Genomic DNA, 14231 nt, shown 5'->3' with positions numbered 1-14231 from the left:
TTTTTTTATTTGAATTAGAAACAAGATTGTTTTACATGACAATCCCAGTTCCCTCTCCCTTCCCTCCTCCCTCCCCCCCCCAACTAAAACCCTACCTATCACATATCCTTTCTGCTCCCCCTGGATGGTGAGGCCTTCCATAGGGTGTCATCAGAGTCTATCATATCCTTTGGGATAGGGCCTAGGTCCACCCCCGTGTGTCTTGGAGTTTGACATTTTTAGGCTGCACACATGAGTGGGCTCCTGCAGAACCTCACAGATATTTGACTTAACATAATGTCTTCCAGGTTTATCCACATTGCCACAACTGGACATGTAACTTCTTCCTAAGGCTGAATAATATCCTATGGTGTGTAACAACCACATGTTTATTCATTCATCCATTGATGGAAACATGGCTTGATTGCATATCTTGAGTGTTGTGAATAATGCTTCAGTGAGCATTTGACTATTGATATCTCTCAAAATATCCACTTCATTTCCTTTGTTGATGTAGTGAGATTTGGGAGTGAGATTTGGGCATCTCATGAATTACAGTTGCTAAATAGTAAGGCCTTTATGTTTCTGGAGAATGTACTCACTGTCCTCTATGATGGTTGCACCAATTTACATTCTCCCAACACTGTTCAAGGGGATCCTCATCAACACTCATCAATAGGCATCCTACATAGTGTGAGGTTATGTTTTATTGTGATTTTAAAATGTATTTACTTGATGATTAATAATGTTGATCTTTTTTAATTTTTAAGATAAAATTTATACAACAGAATTCACTTGACCATTTTAAAATGTCCGATTCAGTGGGTGTAATATATTCACATTATTACATGCCCACCACTAACTTCAGGATGTGTTCATGGCTCCCCAAGGAAACCTAATGCCTACCAATATCACCACCCTTCTACCTCTGTTTCCTGGCAACCATTAATCAATTTGCTTTCTGTAGTTATTCAGAACATTTCCTATAAAGGGAAATACCCATGTGACCTATTTGTTCTATCTACTTCCCTTAGTGTGTGATTTTTTAAAATTGTGTGTGTGTGTGTGTGTGTGTGTTCGTGTGTGCGCACATGCACATCATATGTATTTGAGTTCTAATACATATGTGCCACAGCACTCATATAGAAACCAGAAGACAACATTTGCAAGTTGGTCTTTGTATTCTACTTTCGCCTGTGTTTATACGCAGGGCCTCTTCATCTTCCTGCTACACTACACACTCCAGGCTTCAGAGCAATTTTCCCAGCTCTACCTCTCGTGGTACTGTAGGAGTGCAGGGATTGCAGATACCCACCACTACAACTAGCTTTTTACTAGTTTCAAAGTTCTGAACTCAAGACATCAGGCTTACACAACAAACATTTTTAATCCACTGAGTCATCTCTCTAACCTAACAAATTGATCTCAAATGTTCACTCTTTTAAAAATCTAGCAATCTATTAAGGCTGCTGAACATGGAGATTTCCTAACCCTGTTTAATGACTATGTCATTTTAAGCAAACCAGTCTTCTTGTCAGACATTTGGGAATTTGATTCTTTCTTATTTCTAGTCAGAGTTGTACTGTATTGGTACTGGCACCCTTTGTTCCTAAAATGTGATAGTCAACTCAGTCTTGCATTGAACATTTTTGCTTGTACATTTTTGGTTATTTTCATGCATTCTTTTGAGAGGTATTTCTTCAGGTCCTTTAACCATTTCATTTGTTTTTTATTGAATTGTCTTTAAACTTCTTGAGTGGACTTCCATATATGCTGTGAAGTAAACCTCTGGCACCATTCTTTTGTGTGTGAATATCCAGTTTTCCCAACATCACATACTGAAGACATTGTCCTTTCCCTACTATAAGCTCTTGGTATCTTAGTCAAACACAGAACTCAGGTGACAGAGGCAGACAGATCTCTGAGTTCAAGGCCAGCCTGGTCTACAGTGTGAGGTACAGGATCACCTGGTCTAAGTAGAGGAACCCTGACTCAGGTGGAAAAACATGAAGCCTTGAAAAACCAACAGAGCAAGGAGTACCTGTGTCCCTATTAGAGTGGTTAGTCAGATGGAGGCAGTATTTAAAGGAAACATTTGAGCTATTTAAAAGTCCAGAAGTTGAACTGGATGGTGGTGGTGCATGCCTTTAATCGATGCACTTAGGAGGCAGTGGCAAGTGGATCTCCGAGTTCAAAGCCAGCCTGGTCTGTAGAATGAGTTCCAGAACAGCCAGGACTACAAAGAGAAAAAATAAAAACAAAACAAACAAACAAAAATCCAGAAGGTGGACATGGATTTATAGAACTTGAATCTTCCTGTTTGATGAAAGTATTTTTAAATAAATAAATAAATAAATAAATAAATAAATAAATAAGACACTAAAATAAGTGTTTCTTTATTAGCCATGAATTATTGTTCCAAACAAAGCCAGCCTTTGTGATCTCTACCTTCTAGTGCTTGGCTGCTTGGCTCTCATCTGAACACAAAGCCACTGGTTTCAACTCTGCAAAACTGCCGAACGTTTTTACAGCTAGCTACATTGGGTCATTTAGCCTGACATTTTGATTGTATCTTAAATGTCTGTGGTTGGTGGACAGCTCAAGGAAGAGGAGCACCTAGCCCTGGGAGGGTGGAAGCAAAGTCACTGGCTGCTTTGAGCAGTTGCCATTGACTGTGAGAACCCTGTCTGACTTGCAGGTGCTGGACTGCCAAGGGGAGCGCGGAGATCTCGGACAACCCCTACGACTACAGAAGGCTCCTGCGAAAAACCTCCCAGCGCCAGCGCCTGGTGCAGCAGTTGTAGCATACCTATGGAGCTTCAGAAACTGCTGGACCCTGAAATGCTACAAGGACCAAAGCTGCAGTGGGGCACCCTATCAAACCGGAACCCTCAGGCGCTGAAGCCTGTGAAGGTCTGCCAGCTCTGTTCCCTCTCAAATACTATGGCCACCTCAAGGGCCTGACCGAAAAGAATCTAAACCCCTTTGGGGAGTTCCAGATACTGGACCCCCAGGCTTTCCCACCTGCCCATCACCTCCATTGCCCTAATGTACCAGTTATTCCGCTGTTTGTGATTCGGGTATCCACTGTGCCTGAGCTGTCACCATCCCTTTGCTGATTTTTAAATGAATTAAGAGATTTCTTCTTTCTTGAAAAGACTTTCCAGGACCTAAAGGACAGACACTCTTGATCGGGTATGCCAAAACAAAGGCAAGGTGGCAGTAGAAAGAACTCTGAAGGTGAACTCATCTCAAACTTGGGTTTTCTCCTCTCTTGATTATTAATACTGCTAAATAAAGTAGCCATCCTGGCAAGTGTGTTTTACAAGGGCTTGTCTGCCTTGTGCCTTGGGGGCCTCTGTCTCTGGTTTGCAGCTGGGCTGGTGGCAGAAACTGAGATGACTTCTGTCTTCAGCAGCAAATTCCCAACCCCAGTAACTCTCAAGCACAGTGTACCTTAAACTTTACCTAGAATCTTGGTCGGACCTCCAGACCCATGCTGGCTCGCCCAGCCTTCCCCGGGGCAGCCAACCCACACTGGCACTGGTCTCACACTGGGAACTGTCAAATTTTGTAAGGTCTCTTAATCTACAGATTTGAAGTATCCCTCCCATTAGAAGCTGAACACATACAAGTGAGCAAAAGGGCATTGGGTGGGAGGAAGGAGTTTCCTCACCACTTGACTTAGCTTATCATAAAAAAAAAACCTAAATAAATAAATACAGAAAAAAGCTCCAGGCTCCAGGTTAACCCTTCCATGAAAGACACCTTCCAGGCCCACTCCTCTCTGAGTGGGTAAAGAAGGTGCTGACAGAGTTCCAGGGAGGACTGAGTGGCAGCACTGATAACATTTGTGCCAGGGAGTTGTCATGATCCCTGCAGAGTTAGCTTCTAAAGCTCCCCGGACAGGGGCTTGTGCAGCCAGTGCGGTACCTTACAAATAAGGTCCAGCTGAGCAGAGGCCTCCTGCCATCACCGGGTCCAAGCCCCAAATCCGATTGCACTCTCCTTCCCGCTGTTCCTTCCCTAGTTAGCTCCACTCCGGTTTGGGGTCCGAAAAACAGACTTGACAGAGGAGTCACCGTGACGACCCACGGATTGATCGCCAGGACTTGTACCTGGCACTAGAAACCGGAACGGCAGGGCTTACGGCCAATATGGGGGAGATGGGAGTAGGGTGCCAGGTGCTGCCTAGGCTTCCTGGGGATCCAGCGCTCCACCTAGAGCAGGTGATGGCTGTAGGGAGGAACCCTGCTTCGATGCCAGACCCATCCTTCAATCCTAGCTTTCAGTGGCCCCTGAATACAGGAGTCTTCCCAAGTGTATCTGCAAAGGCATATTAATTTCTGGGTAGAGAGACGATAAACAGCACTACCCCAAGCCTCTGCACTCCAGGTTAAGACTGGAAAGGGAAATAGCCAGATCTTGGTGGAAGATTGCAATGTTGTGGTTGTTTTCATCCCTTTTTCTTTCCATTTATACTTCCGCGGTTCCTCCACATTTAAGCACCAAAAGGACACGGGGGAAACTTATACCAAATTCCCTTCCTTGTCCCCACCTGCCACGGGTGCACTGTGGACAAGAAATGGGTCGTCCCAGGACACCTTTCTGTCTATGCTGGAGATTTGGTGTGGGTCTCCCACAGTAGAGTGGAAGCATTAGAAAGCCTTCCTCCAGCAGCAGCCTTCCCTTCCCAGTCTGCGCTGCCTCCTTTGTCAACTAATGGCTGTAATTATTATCTCCCTGTGCTGTTTTGTTATCGCCAACCAGAGCAAAAGGGGAGAGGGGGAGATGGGCTCTTTGGGGAAATGAAAAAATTTACAAAGCAAATTGCTGTCTAGAAAGGGATGGATTTTTAAAAGACATACCCAATCCCACCTGCATCTGAAGTGGGGAGTAGCAAAAAAAAATTTTTTTTAATGTAAACACCACCATTTGATTTAAAAATACTCAGGGCTGTGAGCTTTAATTGCATTTAAACGACGCCGTTTAAGTCACTGTTTTTGAAGAAGTTAAATTCAAATGTTGAGATTCTTCCTTTTCATCTATTTCTCCCTGGGAAGATGGGTGTGTTCGTGTGTGTGTGTCTGTGTCTGTGTGTGTGTGTCTGTGTCTGTGTGTGTGTATGAACCTTTTTTATTTCAGACCACTCATCCATAGTAAAAAAGCTTCAACCCCAGCCAGCTGGCTTGAAGCAAATTATTTGCAGGATTTGGTAGGGATTTAAACAAAGAACCAGGCTCTCAGAGTCATATCGGCAAGGCTTGATGGAGCAAGCGCCCAGCAAACATTGGAGCCAAGGAGCTGTTGGATTCCAGGAGCTGTTGCCTCTGCCAGTTGAAGCTACCAGGCAGCAGTGCCCTAAAGACTGACCAAACTGAGGCCTAGGGTCAAGATTACAGCCTTCCCTGACCATGCTCCTCCTTCTTGTCTCGGGTGGCACCCCAACAGTGCCAATTGCAACCCTGAATCCTGCGGCCACAGTGGTCATTCACTGACTCCATGGGTCCCTGGCTCCGGGCACATGGGAAGAAGATAAAGCTTTGTGGAGAGAACGCACTTGGAGAGTCAAGTCTTGGGCATCTTCCCCGCCACCCGAGATCTCTAACAAAATAAGTCATCCTGGTCGCCAAGACTGAAGGCTCTAGGGTCCCTGTTCTGGCAACAGCTTTGGCGCATCGTTTAAAAACTCAGAGTAGGAACGAAGGGCTATGGAGACTGTAGAAAGGGCTGACGCTAGCTCTGGGCGCCCAGAAAAGGCGATTGGGGACGGCTGAAACCAGCACTTTCCTGACTGTCCTTCTTGAGCTCCCTGTAAACCGGAGGAGCCATAGTTAGAGCCTAGGCAAGAGCGAAGAAGTCGCCCCAATCCTCAAGGTGACGCCCCTGTGTAAGAACCTTTATGGAAATGAAAACAGAAAGGATTGTTTCATTCCTCTTATAGAAAAAGCAGAACTACTGCTCCCTGGGCCTGGAAGTTGCCAATTTTATGTTCCTAGGCTATCCCAACCTTAAGGATTCCTTTTGGGAGGGGGAGGGTATTGGTTTGAGTCCCCCCGAAAAGAGGGGATGCCTTTTCTCCTGGGATTTGGAAAGTCTGGTTTGCCTACTTGGAAACCCCCTGCACCTCTCCTACGCACCCGCGTCCTCGAGTCACGCGTCAGCAGTAGGCTGTTTCACGCCTCTATGGGCCAAGGTCACCTAGTAGGCGGATCCCCTCCCCCATCAACCATCAATCTGTGGACTGTGTCAGCTCTCCCCCACTCCTTTTCAAGAAGTTTCTGTTCGTTTTATTTATTTAATTTTTCCCAGCCCGAGGTCCTCAGTGATAAGACTCCAGCGTGGATTTTAATTGCTTCAATCAGCAGTCTTTCTCTTCAGCCGTCAGTCAAAATCTGATCGGTGGGTCCGGGTACCAAGCGCATGGCTGCACAGGAGCTGTGCTCCCTGCCCCCCGGGCTGGCTCAGCTCAGCAGGCAGACGTTAGGCTCTGCCACAAAGATGAAATGAAGTCTGTCGGCTTGTAGGCGGTCCACCTCCCTCCCTTCTTGATACCTTCCCCATGCTCTGAAGTTGTGCCTGATTGCGGCCAGGTGGCCTGAGCTCTTGAGGTCACAGCGACCTAGGCGCGAGTTGGGAGAAAGGCCCGCACGAGAACCGCTTTTGCTCGGCCGCAGCCAGAGCCGGACCTCAAACAATGAACCAATCGATGCGCACGTAAAAATCGGTCTCGGTCACCCTTCCAGCCTCGCCAAGGTCTCTCAGGTCTCCCGGTCACCGAGGGCAGAGAACATCGGGCTGCGGTAGCACCCTGGACAGCGCATCCCTGAAGCGGGCAGGGAGCGCCTGTGGCTGTGTCAGCGCTGCGCTGGCACGCCTCCCTCCCCCGCATCTGACTCGCACTAGAACGCACAGCCTCACACCTCACGATCCAGCTCCTCCATTTCCCCTCCGTCATTCCCTCATCATCTCCCCACCGAGCTCCCTCACCCTCAAAATCTCTCGGGCCCTTTCTACTTTCCACTTTCTCCAGACCGCGAGGATCCTGGCGACTTCCCCATTTAACCTTTACGAACAGCACAGCCGCGTCCCTACGCCCTGACTCGAACACAGGCACGAGCACCAACACAGGCAGACAGCACGTTTTCTGTCCCTGTGTGACACCCACCCTCGTCGCGCGCGGAGGCGCCAGTCCCTGCGCGTTGCCCTCCTCCCGCCACACACACACACACTCACACACTCACACACGCACGCACGCGCGTGCAGGGTCGAGCCAAAGGCAGCTCTCCTGCAGCCACTCGGAGGCGACCGGCGCCAGTCTAGCAGAGCCCATGGCCTCTCCCGGCTCCGGCTTTTGGTCCTTCGGATCTGAAGATGGCTCTGGGGATCCCGAGAACCCGGGCACAGGTAAGACAATCGGGACCTGCAGCGGGAGAGCTTTGTAGGTGGCATGGGGTTTGCAGGGCTACGCATATAACCAAAGCTTTGACGTCTGCAACAGGAAACTTATTCGGGCGCTTAGCCCTGCTGTCTGGGTTAAGTCCTTAACTATGAGAACCCCAAACCTCCGCAGCCTTTTGTCCCCTGGGAAGAGACCCAGGGTGTCTCGGCCCCTTCTCCTAAGTGTAGAGCCCTGAAAAACCTCAGCGTCTGCGGGAGTCGACGGGAGTCTGGACCTCTAGACCCGGGGCAGAGAAGGAGTGGGGCAAAGAAAGACGAAATGGGAAAGGGAGAGAGTTTAGGGTCTGGAAGGCAAGAGCGGCTGAATGGGGGGCTTAGTGTCTAGGAAAGGCAGCTCTGGTGCCACAGCGGGTAGGGGAGTGTGGACCTGTGCACCTGACGAACAAGTGCGATGGGCCTTGGTGTGGTTTTCTTCCTGGGACACCGTGAAGCCAGGGCTGGCCCTGGAGTCGGGTTCCCGCGGGCTCCCTCACCTGCTTGCTGGAAGCAGAGTCTCCCGCGGCCGCTCACCGGGTTGGCGCCGGGTTCCCACACTCCTGACTTAAAGCCCTTGTTCACTTGGAACGAAATTTCACTCGCGCCCGTCTGTTCTCTTTCCGCTTCGCGGTCCCCCGCGACTGGCGATTGCAGCGAGAGCTTGGTGCCAGGTAGCTCAAAAGTTCACCGGCGGCATCGGAAACAAGCTGTGCGGTGAGTGGTGGTGCGCTGGAGAGAAGGGCGGGCAAGGTCGGGGGGCTAGCGGCCGAGTCCTGGGCTGAGGGTGGGCGGGGATGCGGGAGCCCGGACTGTCGCCTACTGACTCGGGCCTCGTGCTCCCTGTCCTTGTCCAGCTCTGCTCTATGGAGACTCTGAGAAGCCAGCAGAGAGCGGCGGGAGCGTCGCCCCTCGGGCCGCCACCCGGAAGGTCGCCTGCACCTGCGACCAAAAACCCTGCAGCTGCCCCAAAGCGGATGTCAACTACGCGTTTCTCAACGCAACAGGTAAAGGCGCCGGCTGGCCAGGACCTCTCTCCTCCCCGCCAACACCTGACCCCATGGTGCCAAGTGGATGGTGGGGGCGGGCCCTCTGGGAATCTTCCAAGGAATTGGAAGGGCGTGGGGTCCGCAGGATGGACCGCGCTGAGAACCCGGCCCTGGCGTCCCCCAACCGGAGTGGGCCGCTACAGCACAGCGCCCCGCGCGCCAGCACAGCCTCTAAGACTGGGGGTGGCAGAGGCCGTGGCATGGCTTCTCAGCGGCGCTGCCACAGACTCTAGGTAGGGCAAATTTTCAGATATCCTCCCAGATAATTCGGAATTACAGGGATTTTCAGATCTTCGGTTGGATCCTGAGTAACTTATAAGCGTGATTTCACGGAGGAACGAATCTATATACTTGAACCCTGGGCGCTAAATTTTACCCCGGTTTATATGACTCCCAGTCTCCCAAACAGCGCACGAGCGTGCTCACACTCACCCTTGTCTGCCAACTTTGTCAACATCTGGCCTTCAGAAATCAGAGGTATTATGTATTGACTCGCATGATCCACTTTTCCTGGTTTGTCCGAAGGCATTTCCCAAACATCGAGGACGTGAAGTCCTGACAATCAAAATGATTTACTCAGAGATCATTGAGGACAAACACCTGTGAAATAGACAAGTTGGGCCACTCTCTTTGAAAAAGAATAAACAAAGCAGCACATTGTGCTACAAATAAAAATGCAAAATTTAATTCCGGAGAGAGGTTTTTGTCCGCTTGTGTTTCCAGATGCTATGGGTTTTGTTTGAAACGGAGGTCTTCTTGCCCTTAAGCCAGATCTGGCCTCCAACTCCCAGAGATCCCCTTTGCCTCAGCCTCCAGAGCACTGCTATTACAGTACTAATAAATTCAATGCAAAGAAATGGCCTGATATGTAATTGCCTGGTCATTTGGATTTTTGCGTAGTGAAATCTAAAGCGTCCTTTCCATTCTGTTCTTCAGACCTGCTGCCAGCCTGTGATGGAGAGAGACCCACACTGGCATTTCTGCAAGATGTTATGAACATTTTGCTTCAGTATGTGGTGAAAAGTTTCGATAGATCAACTAAAGTGATTGATTTCCACTACCCCAACGAGCTACTTCAAGAGTATAATTGGGAATTAGCAGACCAACCACAAAATTTGGAGGAAATTTTGACGCATTGCCAAACAACTCTAAAATATGCAATTAAAACAGGTATTGTGCAACCAGCAATAATAAAGCTTTTTGTTTTGCATTTTTCTTTTTTTTCCCATAAAATCGTTTCTGTTCTGTTGGGTCGTGTTATTTTCAAAATTGCAAAGTTACATCCGCTTAAAAATAACTGTCATTAGAATGATTTGAAAGCATCTTGTTAATAATATCAGAGCCGTCGTTGTGGTATTAATCTGAAGACTGCCACAGAGATTAACCAGAGGTTGTAGAAGCTGCCATTTGTCAGCAGGGGCCAGTAGAAGTGACCCAAAATGGAGAAAGAAAGGGAATACAGAAAGGAGAGCTGTAAAGACTAAAGATGAGATCCAGTAAGCTTGAACTCCAGTGTGCTGCTGGCAATTTCCTTGGCTCGGAACTAATCAGGAGCCTCAACAAACGAACTTACACAGTCTTCGGGCTGGGGGGAGAATATTGTGACCTTGTTTCAAGTGACTAAACTTTGGATTTGAATTCCAGCTTTTCTTCTTTTTTGAAACACACACACACACACACACACACACACACACACACACACACACACCATGATATAGACTAGCTTAGCAGTCCTGCGGTATTATGTAAGGATCTTTCTCCTTTACTGATGTTGTAGTTCCAGGTATAACTGCCATTTGAATGCCTGTCAAGCAGGTCCTGAGTGTCCTGCTTTTTTTCTACATTGTCTCTAATCATTTTGATACATAGTGAAACAGATTAAAAGTGATAAATATGAATGCCTTTCTCAGGTGGAGGAGGGAAGGCTGAAGGATCTATAATGATTTGTAGAATTAGAAAGATTTACTGGTAACTAATAAATGTGAAGTATTAAGGAAGCATTAGTCATGCAAATGCCATGTTTTCTGCTACCATTTTGTGTGTGATTTATTAGCAAAACAAATAACAAACACTTTAAGAACATTTGCTACAAAAACAGTTTAGCCTTTCCCCCTCTGAACATTCTTATCAGAGGAAAAAGGTTTGCATAGAAGCCTTGGGAAACTGATTTATTGTATAAGTATTTAGAAGACTGTAGACTTGGAAATAGATGTGAGGGAAAATGAGTTTAACTTGTTGATTTCTGTGAGTTATAATTTTTGGAGGTTTATTAGGTATCATCAGTTAGTCCTCCTGAAAAACCAACGCGATGCACATGCCAGGCACGAAATGAAACTCCGCTTCCCCCACTTTCCATGCATCCATCCATGCAAACTTGAGCATTGCTTTGAACTCTTTTCTGCTTGGCCCATCCCCCATACTGAACATTTAAATACGCTAATGGCAAATTGCTAGCTATCGTTTATATCATTCACAAATAAAAAAGAATTCACACTTTTTTTTTCCCTTAACATCTTCATTCTTAAAAAGCTGGTAGTCTTTGTAATGCAATTTAGAGTTAAGATAATGGGAATTGCCAGCCAATGGAAGTTCTGTATATCAATGCTCTATTACTGTCAAGGGGGAATAAATGGATCGATAAAATTCTTAGATTTTTGCTATATCTTTTTTGTAAATCTATTAGTCAAATGTTACTGCAGTGCATTTTATTTAAAGTGAAGATAAAAATCTTATGGGTTAAGATGAATATCTCAATATTATTCATGCCATATTTTGTCTTCTGTCCATGCATCCCCAAATAGCACTTCAAAAAAATCAGCAGCAGTCAGCTTTTTGTCTTCAACTGTCAAGCTTATGGCTTATTATGCTGTTAGTGTCCTATTTGTCAACTGGTACTACATAGTCTATCAAAGCAGTTACCTTCCTGTCACCATCGGGTATTCTTATGATCCTTAGGAGATCATTTTATAAAATGTCACCTGATCTCTGATAACAGTCCTTAACCCGATTTCCATTTGACCTCCAACTTTGCAAAGGGTTGAAGGGCAGTGAGGAACATTTGTGAATGAGGTGTCTGCATCTTGTTCAAATTACCTGTAGAGATATGTTAGAACTAGAAACTTCTGTGAATGGTAGGATTCTAGAATAGCATCTGCAGGTATTGTTCCCTTTAGCTGGGGTGGCTGGGAGAATTAGGGTAATGTTAATGTAGTCATCAATCTTTAAGAGAACCTTTAGACAAAGAGAACTGAAGCCAATGTAGGAAAAGCAAGCACCCCTCTGAAGGTTGTCAGTTCACAAAAAGCAGTTTTAGAGGACTATTGGCTCCTCTCCAACTGTGAGCATCAGGTCTCATTTGCTAGGTGCTAGCTTTTGAACACCTGTTGGGACTCATTTGCTAATCTGTTCAGGAGCCTTCTGGTGCTTGGAGCAGTATGGCCCTCTCAGAGTGCTCATATCATATGGGCCAGGGGCAGTAAGATGTCCAGCACTGCTGGAACTCCATCAGATTCAGAAGCAGCTTCTCACACTCTCAGACAGCCCTGGATGGATGCAATGGGGATCCCTTGGAGGCAGCCCGTAGGGGCCACAGAGCAGAACAAATGTAATTAGGGGGATTTTTCTGCCAGATCCCCAAAGGACATGCTGTCTGACCTGTCAAACTACCTCCTTCCATAGTTTCACAGCATTATCAGTGAATGAAAGCTGCGATGCAGGAGAGAGCCAGATAAAATTGCAGATGAAGGTCAAATGGAGTGGACCTTCACTATATGGAGTGAAGGAAACTCAGTAGCAGAGACATCAAACGTGTTTAGTTTACCCAGAGTATCTGTTTAAGCACAGTAGACTGGATGTCCAGAGCTCCTGCACACACCTTAGACTTCCTCCCAATTTTATGCACAGGTTACCGTGCCAGAATTTCCAGAGTTAAATCCTGTGTGGCAATAGGTAGAATCATCTAGAAATGCAAATAAGCTGTAAATCCACATTGTTTTCCTCACTCAGAAAATGATTTAGATACAGCAGAGTGGAGGGCCCTCTGGAGGGAGAAGTAGGCTGTGATGTCAGCTTCGGGCTGCGATGAAATGGGGAGTCAATGAGGCAGAGAGAAGGGGGTGGCGCCTTGCAACAGAATCTGCAGCAGCAGAGGGACTTTATACCTTTTCTGAATGAGGAGACTGATGAGGTCAGAGTCAAAGGGCCCCACAGAGGAGAAAAGGGGGGCGGAGGCATGATTTGAGGCCATAAAGAGGCAATGCCAAGAATTAACTAGAGTTGCACAAATACCAGTCCCTCTAAAATGTGCTCTTTCCCAATGCCTCTCTCTTCCCATTGTCAGACTCTCTAGCCACATGCCCAGGGCTGATAAGAGAGCCTTCTAGTCCCTAAGATAAGCAATGTGCTTTTTCCACTGCCGTCCTTTATCTTGTTTTGCCCACACTTGGGATGTGAGACTCACATCACAGGCACCAGACAGATGTCCAGCAAGTGACAGATAACTTTTAAAAAAAAATCAGATGCTACTTCCATAATTTTACTCCTTCCCAAACTGCTGTTGCTAAACAAAACATGGATTTATTGATAGGCTTATGAGGGACAGGATGGGCAAACAGACTCTTGATGAGATATTTATAAGCACATTTTAAATAACAGCCTCGGGGGGTATGTGAATGTCAATCCATTTACAGAATTTCAGAGAAATCTAAAAGTTGATTAGATAACCCTTTTAATGGGCCAATCTAGCCATTGATTATATTTTTCACAGATGTGTGTTCAGCTCTGCTCTAAATCTCGACTAAGAGGGGGCTTTGTTGATTATAATCACAACTCAGACAGGGAAAAACTGTCAAGAATTAGCTTTGTCTAGGCCATCTCTAGACACACTCATCACCTTTGAATCCAGGGCAAAGCATTCTGCAGAGTGTCCTAGTTTCTCATTTTTGCCCTGTCTTTGTAATCATCAGTCATTTGTCACCGATATTATTATGAATGCTGGCATGCCTGAAGGATGTCGTGGTATGACTGATTCTTGGAACAGCTCAACAAAAGGACTGTTCACAATATCAATGCAAATGAAAGGAATGATTTGGGATACCACAACATTTTAGTTTGCAATTATATTGGAAGTATCGAGGAAGTGATCTAGTCCCACATTGCAAAGTATATATTTTTAAAGGGCCTATTTGAGAGATGATCTTTACAGTGTATCTTGGGAAATACTAAACTCTAAGTAGCCTCCGGTGAAAGGAAGGATTGCTTGAGTGTGTATGCACATGTGTGCATGTGATCATGTGTTTTGTACTCACAGGCACATTTGCATACTAGATTTCTGAATATGCATCTCTAGGAACTAACGTGTCTTTCAAGATAATATATTTGTGTTTGGGAGACATTTATTTTTTCACTGGTTGCAATTCTAATTCCATTTTATTCAGGGCATCCCCGATATTTTAATCAGCTGTCTACTGGATTGGATATGGTTGGGTTAGCAGCAGACTGGCTGACATCAACAGCAAACACTAACATGTAAGTAGCTGATTACACAAAAACCTCTTTTGTGTCGAACTCTTTGCATCATGTGTTCTCAGTCTGGCTTAATTATTTAAATGCCTTTATATGTCTTTGATTTTTATCAAACTGCAAAATATTGAAATACAAAGAGACTTTTTAACATTTTCATTTAAAATAGTATGTTATGTGAAAAAAGAATAGAGCCCAATGTTGCCTTTTTACATAGTCCCACTATGTCCATATGTTCTGTATTCAATA

The 14231-nt window shown here is 46.1% G+C and overlaps 2 protein-coding genes across 3 annotated transcripts in view; both read left to right on the top strand.

Annotated features, from left to right (window-relative positions):
* The window catches only part of LOC100757928 (myosin-IIIa), a 156434-nt gene extending 153224 nt beyond the window's left edge, over window positions 1-3210 (top strand). For both annotated transcript variants that reach the window (XM_027405344.2, XM_027405345.2), the window contains one exon: window positions 2678-3210. In XM_027405344.2, coding sequence (XP_027261145.1) covers window positions 2678-2783 — 106 coding nt within the window. In that variant the 3' untranslated portion in view covers window positions 2784-3210. The remainder of the gene's footprint in view (window positions 1-2677) is intronic.
* A 4100-nt stretch (window positions 3211-7310) lies between these two features.
* Gad2 (glutamate decarboxylase 2) overlaps window positions 7311-14231 on the top strand; it is a 66071-nt gene continuing 59150 nt past the window's right edge. The window contains exons 1-5 of the mRNA XM_027405346.2: window positions 7311-7386; window positions 8071-8130; window positions 8271-8420; window positions 9399-9632; window positions 13898-13988. Coding sequence (XP_027261147.1) covers window positions 7311-7386; window positions 8071-8130; window positions 8271-8420; window positions 9399-9632; window positions 13898-13988 — 611 coding nt within the window. The remainder of the gene's footprint in view (window positions 7387-8070; window positions 8131-8270; window positions 8421-9398; window positions 9633-13897; window positions 13989-14231) is intronic.

This window comes from Cricetulus griseus, chromosome 3, assembly GCF_003668045.3.
Source record: "Cricetulus griseus strain 17A/GY chromosome 3, alternate assembly CriGri-PICRH-1.0, whole genome shotgun sequence".
In the NCBI taxonomy this organism is placed as follows: domain Eukaryota; kingdom Metazoa; phylum Chordata; class Mammalia; order Rodentia; family Cricetidae; genus Cricetulus; species Cricetulus griseus.
The sequence above is the reverse complement of the archived record's forward strand: the minus strand, read 5'-3'. Positions and strand labels throughout refer to the sequence as shown.